Consider the following 17,355-nt stretch of genomic DNA (forward strand, 5'->3'; position numbering starts at 1 on the left):
TTGGAACAGTTAATATTGCACTTCCTCTATTAAAGAAGGTGTTTGTACAGTTTGATTGTTAAGTGTTTGTTTACAACATGAAAAGTGGATGAATAACTGACATTAACACACACACACAAACACTAACTCTCGCACCCACAGAGATATTTGCTCGGTCGGTAAGTGTAGAGTCTCATGTCTCGATTTAAGCGTCTGTTAGAGAAACATTAGATCACCTCAAGTAAACCTAGAAACTCTCTGAGGCCTGTGAGAGTTCTTGTTGTCAAGCAACAGCACTGTTCGCTCCCAGGGCAGACACACAAACACACATGTATAAATACTGTATATTTACAACAAACATTAGTAAGTACATGTTATTTGTAATGTTTCCAGACCAGGGTCACAAAGAACTTTAACAATCAAACAATACACAGTTAAAATATATACTTTAAAATATAAACATAAGACAAACACAAGAGTCTCAGAGAATCAAGGAAAAGCTCAAATAAAAGTGTCTTAAGATGTTTCTTGAAGGAGTCAGTAGATCATCAAACACAGATGTTTCTTGAAGGAGTCAGTAGATCATCAAACACAGATGTTTCTTGAAGGAGTCAGTAGATCATCAAACACAGATGTTTCTTGAAGGAGTCAGTAGATCATCAAACACAGATGTTTCTTGAAGGAGTCAGTAGATCATCAAACACAGATGTTTCTTGAAGGAGTCAGTAGATCATCAAACACAGATGTTTCTTGAAGGAGTCAGTAGATCATCAAACAAAGATGGTTCTTGAAGGAGTCAGTAGATCATCAAACACAGATGGTTCTTGAAGGAGTCAGTAGATCATCAAACACAGATGTTTCTTGAAGGAGTCAGTAGATCATCAAACACAGATGTTTCTTGAAGGAGTCAGTAGATCATCAAACACAGATGTTTCTTGAAGGAGTCAGTAGATCATCAAACACAGAGATGTTTCTTGAAGGAGTCAGTAGATCATCAAACACAGAGATGTTTCTTGAAGGAGTCAGTAGATCATCAAACACAGATGTTTCTTGAAGGAGTCAGTAGATCATCAAACACAGATGTTTCTTGAAGGAGTCAGTAGATCATCAGACACAGATGTTTCTTGAAGGAGTCAGTAGATCATCAAACACAGAGATGGTTCCAAAGCTTAGGAGCAACAGTCTGGAAGGATTTCTCTCCTCTGGTCCGGAACCATCAGTAGATTCTGATCCACAAACCTCAGAGCCCGAGCTGGGGTGTAAGGCTGGATCAGATCACTGATGGAAGGTCTGACCATGAATAGATCTGAAAGTAAGAACCAGAATTTTAAATTGATCCTGAAAGAAACTGGCAGCCAGTGAAGAGTTTGAAGGAGAAATGTTAGTTCTTCTACTAGAGCGGCTCAGAATTCTGGCTGCAGAGTTTAGTATGAACTGCAGGCGAGACACATCCTTCTGGTTTAGACATGAAATAAACTGTTACAATAGTGTAAACGACACAAACACATGGATTATAAGATCCAGATCATGTTGTGACATCATTTTCCTAAATGCATTGGGAAAAACCCCTGTGGAAAGGGAGAGGTTTACCATTTTGGTAACCCAGGGGCCAATTACATCAAACACCTTGATGAAGAGCCTACAAGGAAGGACGTCAGACGAGCAAGAGAAGGGTTTCATCTTGTTCACCAGTGATGAAATATTAGCCAGAGTTACAGGTTTAAATAATGACCACAAGGAGGAGACAGGCTCAGTGACAACAGGGGTTCCACACAAAGGGAGAGATTTTCTATGTGATCAATTTAGTTTTGTCAGTGAAAATCTCAACAATGCATTGCTGTCAGCTTCACAGAAGACAGGCGTGATTTGAGCAGCAGGAGACACGAGAGAATTAATCGTGTCAAACAACACTTACCAACTTAACAACTACCAGTTTCCTGATGTAATCAGATCTGGCAGTTTCCATCATCTCATTGTATGAGGACATCAGATCCCTGAGGTGACGTCTGTGCACCTCATATTCAGTGGACTTCCAGAGACGGTCTTTCCACAAAGTCTCTTCAGACTCAGGAGATCTTCATTTGATTAGCATCAATAAAACTAAATAGATACAACAACAAAGCTCTGAAAACACTGTTAGTGTGTAGATGAAGGGCATCCATTCTTAAGATCAATTATATGATTCGATAAAAACAAATTAAAGATAAAAAATGTTTTCTTTTCTGCTGCTTGATATAGTTCACGTGACTGTGGCGACCTCTGGCGGTCACACGCGGCGGCGCAGATTAAATCGTCACGCTCTGGGATCTGGAGTATTTGGAATCTCTCGTCACGGATCCCTGGAATCACTTCTGGATCCCGATCATGACCCGGTGACGTCCGTCCGGATATCGACGACATATCAGAGTCTCGTTCAGCGCGTAGAAAACCCCGCAGTCATGTTTGTTAGTTGGCTAAAGTCTGTTAGCCGTTAGCTTGCAAGCTAGCTGGAGCTAGCTGATGTTTGCTAACTGTGAGGCTCGACTTCTTCTTCTCTTGATGGAGGGATGATGGAGGGATGAAGACACCATGTTGACATTCCTGCATATCCTTCTCACAGGTACTGAGATGATGAATATATATATATATTGTTGCTTTATTCCTGCTCTGATGTTTTCATGCACAAGTTTAACAGATATTTCAAAGTCAAACTTGTCAATAAATCACATTTAACGCTTGAAGTGTAACATTTAATTCACATTACAATTTAGATTAATGTTAGACTTTTTATGTTCAGTCCTTCTTGTAAAAAAAAAGTCATATTTTTTCATCTTTAATCTGAAAAAACTCTTCCAGCTTCTCTGTTATATAAACAATTGAACGAGTTCTTCTATTGGCTGCACTCGGTTGTTCCATCATGTAATCGATGAGTTATTATTGTCAGGATTCTATTGTTGTTGACCGTCTGTGCGGAATGTTGAGGAACTCATGAGTAACTTGGTGTTTGTGTTTGCAGTTTAACTTCGTTACAACTAGAGTTTTCTTGACATAATCTCCTCAATACTGAGGAAAACTTTCAATACTGGAAACTATTTAAGAAATAAATACTTTTATTAAATTGCAAAAATTACCTTTGTGATGACAAACATGTTGAATATTTATAATAAAAACAGAAGAAAGAAAAGAAACTGTAATAAGTAAGTAAGTAATTTATATTTATATAGAGCTTTTCCAGACCAGGGTCACAAAGCGCTTAAACAATCAAAACAATACTCAATTAAATTAAACGTTATCGGTACTTTTAAAAGTGATCGTATCTTTGGAACATCTTAGAATCGATGCTTGAGTTTAGATACTTTTGACAATTGAGTTCCTACTCTAGTCTAGTTGATTTAATCTTGACATGTTAAATTATATTCATTGTTTTTTATTTTATTTATTTAATCAATATTATTTAATTATTTTATTCTGTAATGACACCGCAACAAATTCCTAAGTTTCAATAAAAGAGTTTTACTGCATGTTGAATGACCTTGAATTGATCATCAACGTGTTTCAAAGTAAACATTCCTTCATAGTTTGTGTTAATTATAATTTTAGTTTAGTATAAAACGTCAAACTGGCTTCAATCCCGTCTTTGCCACGACTCTCAGTCTTGGTGAAATAAATCAGGTGTTGATGTGTATTTGCTTCTTCCTGCAGGACTGCTGGTGTTCGATGAAGTCAGTGCAGTTCTAAAGTGTGCGGTCGGCTCCACAGACGTCGTCAGGCTGGTGGACGGCGACCACAAGTGCTCGGGTCGGGTGGAGGTTCTGCGGCACGGCCAGTGGGGGACGGTGTGCGACCACGGCTGGGACCTCCGCGAGGCCGACGTGGTGTGTCTGGAGCTGGGATGCGGCCTCGCCGAGTCCGCCCTTCGTGGGGCCGCGTTCGGAGCCGGCGCCGGAGAGATTTGGCTGCGACACGTCCAGTGTTCGGGACACGAGTCCAGCCTGGCGCGCTGTGCCATCGTCCTCCACACCAACCCCTACTGCAGCCACGACCATGATGCAGGCGTGAAGTGCTCAGGTGAGGTTCTCCTTCGTCCCGCGTCCACCTGTGCGCCTCCTGGTTTATGATGCGTGGGTTGATGAAGCTGCTGAGACTCATGTCTGATGATGTGCTCGACTATCCTCACGTCCTTTAATCCAGTTTCATTAATTAATTAGATTCTAAACTTTTGTCCTTTTTCTTAACTTTTAAAAATCTTGTTGTCAATCTGATGTATCGTGAGATGTATTTTAACATGTTTAAAGACGTTAAAACAAAGTGAAGGAGGAACTATATCACGAGCTGCTTGTTTTTATAACAAAACTACTGTAGCTCAAGTTCTGGTGACGCTTCAGTCCGCTGCAGTTACACTGTTCTTACAGTAGGGGGAGCCAGAGATGACCATTCAATCTCCCATGGTGCTGCTTTCAATGATGACAATAATAACAACTTATGTTGTTTCTCTGAAAACAATGTTTGACGCCACGTTAGAAAATTAATTTATTCTAATAAGAATCTTAACTTGTATATCTTGGGCAAAAATCAAACACAAATATTCTCATCTTTCATAAAATGTTATTTCTGGAGAACCTTTCAAATAAACAAAATGTATAATAATTAACTGTTTAAGTGTTTAATTTGATGGTTTATTTATGTTTATATTTCTTCCGTCTCTCAGGGACTCTTCTCATGCCGACCCTCACCCTCCTCTCCCCTCACTCCGTCTTCTGTCCGGGCGAGTCCGTTCGCTTCAACTGCAACGTTCTGCTGGGTCACCACCTCAGCGACTTCCACCTGTACAAGGAGGGCTCGTCCACTCCTCTGGTCACTCAGAGGGTGGACCAGAGTCAGGCCAGTGTGGAGCTGACGCTGTCCGACATCGAGACGCTGCACCAGGGCAGCTACAGCTGCCGCTACAGAGTCAAGGGAAGTTCTCCGTCTCAGCTGCTCAGCTCTCCAGCCAGTAACTCCATCAACATCACTGTGGGTCAGTTCGATGGTCAGGAGCTTATCGTCCATTTGTTCGTACTCCAGTGTGTTTGTCGTCAAGAGTGTGTGGATCGATACAAGGATGTATAGTGATATATAATGATAGTGTAGTAACAAGTATATATGTGTAGTATTGTCCAGTACTTGACTCTGGTGTTATGATAGTGTAGTGACAAGTATATATGTGTAGTATTGTCCAGTACTTGACTCTGGTGTTGTGATAGTGTAGTAACAAGTATATATGTGTAGTATTGTCCAGTACTTGACTCTGGTGTTGTGATAGTGTAGTAACAAGTATATATGTGTAGTATTGTCCAGTACTTGACTCTGGTGTTGTGATAGTGTAGTAACAAGTATATATGTGTAGTATTGTCCAGTACTTGACTCTGGTGTTGTGATAGTGTAGTAACAAGTATATATGTGTAGTATTGTCCAGTACTTGACTCTGGTGTTGTGATAGTGTAGTAACAAGTATATATGTGTAGTATTGTCCAGTACTTGACTCTGGTGTTGTGATAGTGTAGTGACAAGTATATATGTGTAGTATTGTCCAGTACTTGACTCTGGTGTTGTGATAGTGTAGTAACAAGTATATATGTGTAGTATTGTCCAGTACTTGACTCCGGTGTTGTAGTATTTACAGACCACATGACTCTTGACGAAGTCGTAACTACTTTCATTTGTTTTCAAACCAAAATATGTCCAAACATCAGCTTTAAAAGCTGCTGGACTCACTGTATCCTCTTGTCCTCAGTCATCATTCTTCCTTGAGCTGTGAAGGACGTAATGACTGCTGCCATCTAGAGGCCGGAAGTTTAATTGCAACACAAACGTGAATAAAAGCTGAATTTCTTGTTAGTAAATGAATAAAATCAAATCAAATGAGTGTATTTTAACGATACTTTGTTGAAATATAAACTATAAAATAAATGTGATAGAAATATAATATTTTAAAGCCAAAGAAAAAACATTATCTTATAACCCTGTTGGTCAATTGTGTTGTTCCTTTTGTAACACTTGATTGAACTTTACACCATAAAATAACTATTTTAATATAAAAATATCATCTGAGAAAATCAATACATTTGAATCAAAATGCTGTTGTTTACAGTGAGTAATCTCGAGTTTATATTTTCCTCCAGCCCTGATTGAAGTTTGTCGCCCACAGTCGAGGTGCTGACGCCCCAACATTGGTTCAACACGTCCGCAGAGGCCCCGGCTGGTTCCGTGATCAAGGGCCACAGCTTCAACATCACATGCTCCACGCCGCGACAGTATCCCGGCGGCTCCTTCCAGCTCCGGCTCATCCGGTCCAACGGCACCGTGAGACAGTCTCTGCCGGCCCTCAGCGCCGCCGTCACCTTCAGCTTCAGCAACGCTCAGAGCTCCAGCGAGGGCTACTACTACTGCCTGTACCGGGTCCAGCTGGGGGGCCGGACCTTCGTGTCCAGGGAGAGCCAACCGCTGCCCATCGCCATCAGAGGTCAGTGTTGAGCTGAGTTTAATTTATCTTTATTCATTTCCAACTAACTAGAAATTCAGCTTTTGTTTTTTGTTTGTGTTGCATTTAAACTTCCGGCCTCTAGATGGCAGCAGTCATTATGTCCTCCACAGCTCAAGGAAGAATGATCACTGAGGATGAGAGGATACAATGAGTCCAGCAGCTTTTAAAGCTGATGTTTGGACATATTTTGGTTTGAAAACAAGCCTTCACGATTTAAAAAACATTCTCTCTTCAGACCCCGACCCGGTGCTGAGTCCCATGGTGATCAGCTGGCTGGTGTCCGGGCTCACGTTCCTCGTGGCCGTCACCGTGATCGTGGTCGTGGCCAAAGTCTTGTGCAACAGAGAGAAGAAGCCGTCGGAGCTGGAGCGAGAGACCAGGACCTGTACGTGTTTCTCTCTCGTGGTCAGAGTCCGTCGTTCTGACCAGCTTTGCTTCGCAGGCGTGGACAACACGTACGTGGCCTTGACCTTCAACAAACTGTGACGTGGAAACACGACTGAAGGTAAAGTCATCGACGCGTTGATACGTTTGAAGCTCGTCGTGTGAACAGAAGGTTGTGATCAGTGAAAGTGGATCAAGAAACGGATCGTTTGACGTTAAAATCATGAAGTTCTGAGAAAGAAAACGTTGTTTAGTTCCATCAGGAAGTGGAAGCGTTGACTTGTGTGGCCTCGAACTGCTGCTGCTGCTCCACTCAGAGCTTCACCAAATCAAGAAGTGAACGTGTTCGATCAACATGTTTTTTTACAAGAGATTCCACTGAAGACGTCGTGTTTTCTCAGAAGTCGTCGGTTCGATTCCCGGCTGAGGAACATTTTCCGAAGCGTGTTGATGGAAATAAAGGAGTTTCTCCAGAGATTCACTGGATTGTGTTTCTGTTCCTCAGATTCTGAACCGGAGCTCTGGGCCCGAACAAGTGCTGAGTCGGCGACTTTCACCCGCGTCCAAGTCACGGTTGTGAGTAAACGACGACGACGAGAGAAAATGACATCAATCAAGTGTAACCTCAAGTAAACTAACACCTTATTTATTGATAACAACCAACTTGTTAACCGGTCAATAGTGTAGACGACATGATGTAGTAACAAAAATACATAATAATCTTGTAACGACGACGTTTAAAGATGTTTTATTGACCGAGACTGTTGGACACGTCTCTGCTTCAACAACAAACTCGCATTTTAAATGTATCCGGGAAGAAAGTCTAAAAGAAAAAAACGATTAATATAAATGATCTTCTATCGATTATTACTGTGTAAAGGTTTGCTCTTTCAAAAGACGGTATTTTCTCTGAAGTAACTTTGACTCGACGCGTGGAGACGCTTGTTTTAGTCTGTTTTTCTCCGAAAATCAACCGTGAAACGAGTGACATGAGTGACATGAGTGACATGAGTGACATGAGTGACACGGACACAAAATAGAGTCGTGTGTGGAGGTCCGTGGACGAGGACGAGAGGTCGTGCACGTCTACAGTCGCTCCTCACGCTCCACGAGTGTCTCCAGTGAGTTCATGAACCTGTTGAGAGTATTTTCTTTCATCCGTCAAAGACAGGATTCAAGTCCTAAAAGCGTAACCATGTCGACCTGTCGCTGTTAACAAAGAGTCCATGAGAATCTGCCGACTCGGCTCCACAAGTGGTCCAGTATCTTGGGGACGCGGCGTCCAGAACATTAAGACTTTTTTTTTTACGACATTTATTTTCAATGGATTCTTTACAAAGTCCTGACTTTGTCACTCACTGTGTATAAATGTAAATAAACATCCAGGAACAAATGCATCCCATAAGTGTGTTTGCATCTTCTTGACAAACAACTGAAACGTGTGTTGAACGAAGATGTTGGTCGAAGGTCGTTCACGGACGAGAGGCGACACCAATGGATTCAAAGCATTTATTGAGTTCCCGGCGAAGACCTCGAGTGCAAAGCAACAACAACAACAACATTTGTTCGTTGATTAAACTGTAACAAACAACATGTTTTAGAAAAACTAGAATCATTGCGAGTAACTGTGAAGATCAAAGGAGGTTGGACTTTCATAAAGTCTTGTTTCTGGAGAGGCCTGGAAACAAACTGATAAAAAACATGTTTGGTTTACTGTTGGACTAGATGTCGAGTCACTCGATGCCTTGGATGGACTGGTTGCTCTCCAGGTTGGAGATGAGCAGGTAGATGAACACCACGGCGCTCACGAAGAACAGGAACTGGCACCAGAGCGGGACGAGGCGAGAGGACCGGGCCGGCGGCTTCGATGTCGGACTCTGAGGCGGCGCCGAGAAGGTTCTGGTGTTGGGTTCTGATTTGTACATGTGGGCTCTGATGAGAGCAGAAGAAACGAGTCGACGCGGATCAATCAAAGGTTCATCACACCTCAAATGAGACACTTATCACTTGAAAACCTTGATTCGTACAAAGACTAGAACTTCCTCTTCACACCCTCACAACTGATTCTTTTTAAGTGTAGCCACAAGAGAGGAGGAGACGACTCACTCGTATTCGTAGTCTCTGTCGGTCCAGTCTGATCTGGTTCTCAGGTTACAGCTGCGACAGGTACAAGAACAAAAGCGATTATATAAGTATATATCATTATTATTGTAGACGTCGTACCCGTCTGCTGCCGCCTCGCTCCGGACCTACAAGAGACGAAGAAATGTTAACGTTTGATGAGATTGTTACCAAGAGTCGAGTGACTTACAGGAGTCCTGTGCACGTACGTGATCTCCTCCTCTGGAAACATTTAGAACACGTTCAGTGGCTCAACAAACACAAGTTAACACAAAAACACTTTATGTTTTTTAAATGATACATGTTGGGAGCTGATCCCACACATTCGTACATTCAATGTTTAGTTTCTGTCAGTCTAAAGGAAACACATGTTATTATAAAACGTGAATTAAAGGTTGAAAATGGTGTTTATTCTTGCCTTCTTCTCTGTAGTAGGTTTTATCTGGAGACACTTTCGGTTTCTGGCTGGCCATCGCCTCTCGTATCTTCTTCTCGTACAGACTTCTGGTGGAGTCTTGAGGAACACAAGGGTTTATACCTTCATCTTTGAGTAATAACGAGTAATAACGAGTAACAAACGTTTCAAAGTATGACTCACTAACCGACGATCGGTCCATGTCTGATCCCGTACTCGTCCAGAAGTTCACCGATCTCCGCCTCCGTCAAGCTACTCAGCACAGCCATGTTCAGATCGTGGACGTTTGCGATTTTAAACTTGTTACTTTTTAATTCGTGATAAAACACAATCTGGTCTCGTCAGCAGTCTCCGCCCACAGCTTAACCACGGGATCGCTCGTTTCACTGTACGGCTCCTCCCAAAACAAAAACTTATTTTCTTTATTTCTAAGAGTTCTTATTTGAACAAAAACAAAATGACATCATCAAGGAAGTGAATTATTGACAGGTACCTTAAAGTCTTTAGGATAAAGACGATTTAAAATGACATAAAAGCATCGCCGTCTCTCATTCGTCAATGCCTTGGTCACGTGATAGAACACGGAACCTGGATTTCAAATTTGGCGAATGACGTAGTAGTGGAAAAAATAACAACAACTAAAATACACAATCAGAATCAAAATTCAAATAAAATATCAAATCAGGGCAAGAAAACACACACAATTACATTTAAACGTTTATTATGAAAAGAAAACCTTTTTGATACACATTGAATGAATAATAATAATATGATTAAATATGATCATTAAGTCAAACAATACTCTTGATAGCATTTCAATGTAACATTATTTACAGGTAAATGTGTTTTCTCTAAAGGAAACCATAAGGCTGGAGGATTCTTAATTGTTCCAGTGCGAACCACAACACAAGGAGTCCCAGAGAAAACACCAGAGTCATCCTCAGCAGCAGCTCCAGTGCCTGGAGACCCTGGAGAGAAAGAATCCAAGTTCAGTGTCACGTTTTATATTCAACACTGATCACAAACCTTCTGTTTGGAGTCCGACTCTGTGTTAGGAACCAGTGTGTGAGTCTCTTGGTCTTCAGAGTCCAACGGATCCTAAAGACAAGAAGAACTAAATCATGACATGAACCATAGAGTTGATGTTCTTTTCAACAAAAGCTCTGCTTGTTATTCTGCAGCACGACACAAGATGGCGCTCTTACGTCTGAAGTCTCAGCAACCGAGTGGTTTTCTTCATCTGACGAGCTCCTGAGGGACTCGACGTCGGTGCTGAGAGTCCAGGAGCACAAGGTCAACAAATAAATAAATAAATAAATAAGGTTAAAGCTTCTGAGATTGTAAATAACGAGATAACTGACCTGTCACTGTCATAGTGGATGACTTGAGACAAAGGCTGTTCAGGGAACTTGACTTTTATCATCCTCCCTGAGAAACATCATCACATATTATTGTATTCATTGTAATGTTTTCATGGACGCACCTGCTCGCTCCTCATCCTCGTCGCTGTCGTCGTAGAACTGGTAGAAGGCTGTGATTCTCTCCTGCTCCTGATCCCAGTTCCTCACGTCGGCCTCGAACAAGAAGTCGCCCCGAGAACTCATGGAGGCGCCGCTGGTCGTCTGCTCCATCAGGTCCTCTACGTCTCTCCACGACATCCTGACGTGGTCACCTTGACTCGGACCCTCTGGAGGTGAGAGGTCGGAGGTCACGTGGATCTCACCGTGGGCCGGACTGATCTTCTCAGAGTTCATCTCCAGGTACGCGTGTCTGGCTTCAGCCTCCACACGTGCAGACACGTCTGAGGGAAGCTCAGCGAAGCTCTCTCCAGCCTCTTGGAACTCTTCGCCCACGAACTCCTTCGACTCGTCCACGTCTTCACCAGAACCTTCTTCCTCCCGGCAGGGGTCGCGGCGGTCGACCTCATGGTGGATGAAGGTTGAAGGATCTTGTTCCTCTTCTATCTCGTCTCCCTTCGTCCTCGTCTCACTGTTGCATCCTGGGACGCTCCTAATGTAGGACGCCTCCTCCGCTCGCTCGCCCTCGCTCTGACCCTCGTTTCTAACTTGAGTGTTTCCGACGCCGTCCTGGGCCGGAGGTCGTCCCTCGGCGAGGACCTCGGCCTCCTTTAAATCCTGCCAGAACGTGAAGATTCCAGACAGCAGGAGCTCGGCGGCTCCGTTACCATCGTGGACGAGCTTCAGCTCACTTCTGTTGTCAGCGTCTCCGACAGGAAGTGGCACGACTCGAGGGTCTCGCGCTGTCTTTGTAGGCGAGACTTTGACTTCCTGTTCACGGAACTCGTCTTCATCTCCTTCATCCTCCTCATCACCGTCAATGTGTGTCGTTTTCAGCTCAGCTTCAGTCACGGCGTCGACTGTCGCCTCCTTCTGATGTTTGTTTTCTTCAACGCTCTTCAAATCTGCAGCTGAGATGGAAACAAAGTTTCTCCATCAACTCCTTCTGGTCTCTACCTGCTCACGTTCAGAAACACTTGGTTGGTTTGAGACAAAGTCTTACCGTCGTTTAGATCTTCTCGAACCTTTCCATCCAAAGACCAGCAGCAGCGCAGAGAAGTGTTTAGATCCAGAAGCTCCTCAGAGTGTTGCTCCATCTTGACTCGCCGACGCAACACAGCGCCGATGCTTTATAACGACAGCTTCCGGTAAACAAACCACAAAGTCGAGACGGTCGTCGTGTCATAAAGTCTCTTCCTTTGAACGGATGAAGACAAAAACAAGTGCAGAGTGAAGATGTTCTCGCAGACGTGGTTCTCCTTTGGTTTGTCAAACTCAAGCTGTTATCTTTTATTATTGAAGGGAAATAAAATAAATAATAAATAAAACAACTCAAAGTTTACAAATAGATTCATGAATAAAATCATCCGTCAAACCGTGAAGTTCTTCTGTCGGTTCCTTGATCTGTCGACGATCAACTTCACTGAAGGACAACAGTTCAGACTCGGAGACTAACTGTTGTCCTTCACTGTTTCATCAGGTTTCATCTAGGGTTCTTCAGACCTTGATTCATATTTGCAGAGAAGGTTTTGATGGTTGATCACGTCCCAGTATCTCAGTCCATCCAAGAGCATCTGAAGGACCTTTGGAAGATTCTTGACTTTTCAGAATCTGTTCGATGACTTTTTTTTTATAAACACACAATACCTGGTGATCAACACTGATGTTTCTACAGCGACTTACACTTGTAACAACACTTGTAACACACTGTACACACTAGTGTTGATGTGTAGATGTATAGAAGTGTTGTTGTGTAGATGTATAGATGTGTTGTTGTGTAGATGTATAGAAGTGTTGATGTGTAGATGTAAAGATGTGTTGTTGTGTAGATGTATAGAAGTGTTGATGTGTAGATGTATAGAAGTGTTGATGTGTAGATGTAAAGATGTGTTGTTGTGTAGATGTATAGAAGTGTTGCTGTGTAGATGTATAGAAGTGTTGATGTGTAGATGTAAAGATGTGTTGTTGTGTAGATGTATAGAAGTGTTGTTGTGTAGATGTATAGATGTGTTGTTGTGTAGATGTGTAGAAGTGTTGATGTGTAGATGTATAGAAGTGTTGATGTGTAGATGTAAAGATGTGTTGTTGTGTAGATGTATAGAAGTGTTGATGTGTAGATGTATAGATGTGTTGATGTGTAGATGTAAAGATGTGTTGTTGTGTAGACGTATAGAAGTGTTGATGTGTAGATGTAAAGATGTGTTGTTGTGTAGATGTATAGAAGTGTTGATGTGTAGATGTAAAGATGTGTTGTTGTGTAGATGTATAGAAGTGTTGATGTGTAGATGTATAGAAGTGTTGTTGTGTAGATGTATAGAAGTGTTGATGTGTAGATGTAAAGATGTGTTGTTGTGTAGATGTATAGAAGTGTTGATGTGTAGATGTATAGAAGTGTTGTTGTGTAGATGTAAAGATGTGTTGTTGTGTAGATGTATAGAAGTGTTGATGTGTAGATGTATAGATGTGTTGTTGTGTAGATGTGTAGAAGTGTTGATGTGTAGATGTATAGAAGTGTTGATGTGTAGATGTAAAGATGTGTTGTTGTGTAGATGTATAGAAGTGTTGATGTGTAGATGTATAGATGTGTTGATGTGTAGATGTAAAGATGTGTTGTTGTGTAGATGTATAGAAGTGTTGTTGTGTAGATGTATAGAAGTGTTGTTGTGTAGATGTAAAGATGTGTTGTTGTGTAGATGTATAGAAGTGTTGTTGTGTAGATGTAAAGATGTGTTGTTGTGTAGATGTATAGAAGTGTTGATGTGTAGATGTAAAGATGTGTTGTTGTGTAGATGTATAGATGTGTTGTTGTGTAGATGTATAGAAGTGTTGATGTGTAGATGTATAGAAGTGTTGATGTGTAGATGTATAGAAGTGTTGATGTGTAGATGTAAAGATGTGTTGTTGTGTAGATGTATAGAAGTGTTGATGTGTAGATGTATAGAAGTGTTGTTGTGTAGATGTAAAGATGTGTTGTTGTGTAGATGTATAGAAGTGTTGATGTGTTGATGTGTAGATGTAAAGATGTGTTGTTGTGTAGATGTATAGAAGTGTTGTTGTGTAGATGTATAGAAGTGTTGTTGTGTAGATGTATAGAAGTTTTGTTGTGTAGATGTATAGAAGTTTTGTTGTGTAGATGTGTGACGTCAGAGCCGCTGAACTCAACAAATCATTCGATCGTTTTATCTTTTATTTCAGTTCGTGTCACAGTTCGTGTCACAGTTCGTGTCTCAGTTCGTGTCTCAGTTCGTGTCTCAGTTCGTGTCTCAGTTCGTGTCTCAGTTCGTGTCTCAGTTCGTGTCACAGTTCGTGTCTCAGTTCGTGTCTCAGTTCGTGTCTCAGTTCGTGTCTCAGTTCGTGTCTCAGTTCGTGTCTCAGTTCGTGTCTCAGTTCGTGTCTCAGTTCGTGTCTCAGTTCGTGTCTCAGTTCGTGTCTCAGTTCGTGTCTCAGTTCGTGTCACAGTTCGTGTCCCAGTTCGTGTCTCAGTTCGTGTCTCAGTTCGTGTCACAGCTCGTGGCGAAGATGGTATCGATGGTTCGGCTTCAGCTCGACCTCCACCGGGAAGTGGTCGCTCACGTCCAGAGCCTGAAACGACGTCACATGATCAGCCAACAGGTTGGTTACCTTTTTCCCAGAATCCTTTGCAGGGTCACCTCTTCCTCCGTGAGACGGAACTTCTCTTTGAAGTTGAACGGTCGAGCGGAGTCTGGCACGACTGAGGAGATCATTTCTGGCCCGTGAGCGATGATCCTGGAGAAGAGACGCAGATGAAGACTTGAACATTGACTTGGTGGATCTTCTGAGGAGCTTCTGAGGAGCTTCCGAGGAACCTCTGAGGAGCTTCTGAGGAACCTCTGGATGAGCTTCAGAGAAGCTTCTGAGGAGCTTCCGAGGAACCTCTGAGGAGCTTTAGAGAAGCTTCTGAGGAGCTTCACAGAAGCTTCTGAGGAACCTCTGGATGAGCTTCAGAGAAGCTTCTGAGGAGCTTCAGAAGACTTCTGAAGGAGCTTCAGGAAGAGGAACAAAGAAAGGACGATGGACTTGGAGGAGGTTGAGAAACCCCACGAGCAAAGACGACGATAAAACCCGACAAGTATTTTTCCAACTGGAAGAGTCACCGGTCGTAGGCGCACTTGGTCTTCTCCCTCACGGTCGTGTCCTGCTCGTCTCCGATCAGCCAATGGAACTCCGGCTCAGATCGTAGGCGAACGTTCTTCCAGCCCTTCTTGGTCACGTAGTTGCAGCCGGCGTTGAGGTCGCCCAGGACCAGGAGGTTCTGGAGCCAGACGGAGACGTTAGACATGAGCCACGCTGGGGGTCGAAGGTCACGTTCCACACCTGCGTCTTCCACTTCCTGCAGACGACCTTGACCACCGTGGAGAGCCGGTCCATCTCCTTCATGGCCGTCTTGGGCGACGTGTGTTGACCGACCAGGATCAGATCCTTCAGCACTGAAACATCAGCAGGTCAGACCTCCAGACACGTCCACACTCACAGGTGGTTTGTGTTACAGGTGCTCGGCGAGTGGAAGCGAACGATGAAGGCCTCTCTGGAGAACACGTCCGACTCGTTGCTGCCCTCTGTCGACGGTGGCTGGTACTGATACTGATCTTTGAACGTCAGGACGTTTTCTCTGCAGAGAAACTGATGTCAAACTAATGTTCAGCGATAATGTTATTGTCAGTTAGAATTAAATAGTTAATTCAACAAGATGTCAACAAAACACAAATAATACAACTGTTAAAGTAATTAAATAAACTGATTAAAAACAATGAACAAAATACAACAAACTATTTATAAGTGAGTAATAACTGAAAGTACTTTTCAATGTTGTGGGTCTGAGTTTACAGTTGTGTTGTTGTCTTGCATGAGAAGAGTTTGCTTCACAAAAAGGTGAATTATATAAAAAATAAACAATTATATTTAATTTAGATTAAATAATTACTATATAATTAGATCTAATTTAACTTGAATAATTACTATATAATTATATTAGTATTAACTTAAATAATTACTATATAATTATATTAGTATTATCTTAATTACTATATAATTATATTAGTATTAACTTAAATAATAACTATATAATTATATTAGTATTAACTTAAATAATTACTATATAATTATATTAGTATTATCTTAAATAATTACTATATAATTATATTAGTATTAACTTAAATAATTACTATATAATTATATTAGTATTAACCTAAATAATTACTATATAATTATATTAGTATTAACTTAAATAATTACTATATAATTATATTAGTATTAACCTAAATAATTACTATATAATTATATTAGTATTAACTTAAATAATTACTATATAATTATATTAGTATTAACCTAAATAATTACTATATAATTATATTAGTATTAACTTAAATAATTACTATATAATTATATTAGTATTAACTTAAATAATTACTATATAATTATATTAGTATTAACTTAAATAATTACTATATAATTATATTAGTATTAACCTAAATAATAACTATATAATTATATTAGTATTAACTTAAATAATTACTATATAATTATATTAGTATTAACCTAAATAATAACTATATAATTATATTAGTATTAACTTAAATAATTACTATATAATTATATTAGTATTAACTTAAATAATTACTATATAATTATATTAGTATTAACTTAAATAATTACTATATAATTATATTAGTATTAACTTAAATAATTACTCTAGAATTATATTTAATTTAACTTAAATAATTACTCTAGAATGATATAAGTTCAACTTAAATAATTACTCTAGAATGACACTAGTATTAACTAATAGTTAAGGACGGGTGAATCAATAAAAGTCAAGATATACATCTGAATAAACGTGTCTCAGGTAAACTCACCTGTGCATCATTACCTGTATATGAAGACGTACTGCTCCTTGTAGGACTTCCTGCCCAGACGTTCACTCTCCACGTGAGAGTACGAGTTGAACTTGTCAAACCTAGAGACGAAGCTAGTTAAAATCACTAGTTAAAATCACTAGTTAAAATCACTAGTTAAAATCACTAGTTAAAATCACTAGTTAAAATCACTAGTTAAAATCACTAGTTAAAATCACTAGTTAAAATCACTAGTTAACGAGCGGTCCTGAGAGAGCTAACCTGTTGAGTCTGGTCACCAGAGAAGGAACGGCTTCTCCTCGACAGTCACGGACCTCCTGGACCAGCGTCAGGTCGCAGCGAGACAGGATCTTCAAACACAACATCAGCCTCTGAAGGACCAGAGCAGCAACGACGTACCTTGAGCAGAACCTCCACCACCTTCTTGTTGTTGGCCTTGGACTCCCCGAAGCTCTGGACGTTGAAGGCACAGATCCTCAGAGCAGACGTGGAGTGAAGGAGACTCACGGACACCAGGAGCAGCAGAAGAACAGACTTCATCCTGGAGGTGTGGAGATGGTTCTT

The 17,355-nt window shown here is 41.1% G+C and overlaps 4 protein-coding genes across 5 annotated transcripts; 1 reads left to right on the plus strand and 3 right to left on the minus strand.

The window, feature by feature from the left end:
• Window positions 1–2,264: 2,264 nt before the first annotated feature.
• LOC148058878 (uncharacterized) lies at window positions 2,265–8,262 on the plus strand. 2 transcript variants are annotated; one of them, XM_087781801.1, is made up of 7 exons: window positions 2,265–2,578; window positions 3,661–4,026; window positions 4,667–4,975; window positions 6,146–6,460; window positions 6,717–6,866; window positions 6,924–6,986; window positions 7,371–8,262. In XM_087781801.1, exons 1-6 carry the CDS (start codon window positions 2,548–2,550, stop codon window positions 6,965–6,967), a joined length of 1,215 nt encoding a protein of 404 aa, XP_087637927.1. In that variant the 5' UTR covers window positions 2,265–2,547; the 3' UTR covers window positions 6,968–6,986; window positions 7,371–8,262. The 2 variants fall into 2 exon arrangements, with proteins under 2 accessions (XP_087637927.1, XP_087637928.1); XM_087781802.1 differs by lacking the exons at window positions 6,717–6,866; window positions 6,924–6,986; window positions 7,371–8,262 and adding an exon at window positions 6,564–6,697.
• A 98-nt stretch (window positions 8,263–8,360) lies between these two features.
• On the minus strand, window positions 8,361–9,782 carry LOC148058879 (uncharacterized). The gene is made up of 6 exons (XM_087781803.1): window positions 9,589–9,782; window positions 9,405–9,500; window positions 9,177–9,208; window positions 9,089–9,114; window positions 8,972–9,022; window positions 8,361–8,797 (listed from the first exon to the last, which is right to left on the minus strand). The coding sequence occupies exons 1-6, from the start codon at window positions 9,668–9,670 to the stop codon at window positions 8,599–8,601; spliced, it is 486 nt and encodes a 161-aa protein (XP_087637929.1). The 5' UTR covers window positions 9,671–9,782; the 3' UTR covers window positions 8,361–8,598.
• A 323-nt stretch (window positions 9,783–10,105) lies between these two features.
• On the minus strand, window positions 10,106–12,034 carry LOC148058880 (uncharacterized). Its single transcript, XM_087781800.1, has 6 exons — window positions 11,922–12,034; window positions 10,885–11,829; window positions 10,763–10,829; window positions 10,607–10,673; window positions 10,428–10,499; window positions 10,106–10,369 (listed from the first exon to the last, which is right to left on the minus strand). Exons 1-6 carry the CDS (start codon window positions 12,013–12,015, stop codon window positions 10,253–10,255), a joined length of 1,362 nt encoding a protein of 453 aa, XP_087637926.1. The 5' UTR covers window positions 12,016–12,034; the 3' UTR covers window positions 10,106–10,252.
• A 2,385-nt stretch (window positions 12,035–14,419) lies between these two features.
• dnase1l1l (deoxyribonuclease I-like 1-like) lies at window positions 14,420–17,331 on the minus strand. The gene is made up of 8 exons (XM_087781566.1): window positions 17,191–17,331; window positions 17,053–17,141; window positions 16,806–16,892; window positions 15,427–15,548; window positions 15,254–15,366; window positions 15,034–15,191; window positions 14,569–14,665; window positions 14,420–14,500 (listed from the first exon to the last, which is right to left on the minus strand). The coding sequence occupies exons 1-8, from the start codon at window positions 17,329–17,331 to the stop codon at window positions 14,420–14,422; spliced, it is 888 nt and encodes a 295-aa protein (XP_087637692.1).
• Between the last annotated feature and the right edge of the window lie 24 nt (window positions 17,332–17,355).

This window comes from Callionymus lyra, chromosome 19 (assembly GCF_982586985.1).
Source record: "Callionymus lyra chromosome 19, fCalLyr1.hap1.1, whole genome shotgun sequence".
NCBI classification, from domain to species: domain Eukaryota; kingdom Metazoa; phylum Chordata; class Actinopteri; order Syngnathiformes; family Callionymidae; genus Callionymus; species Callionymus lyra.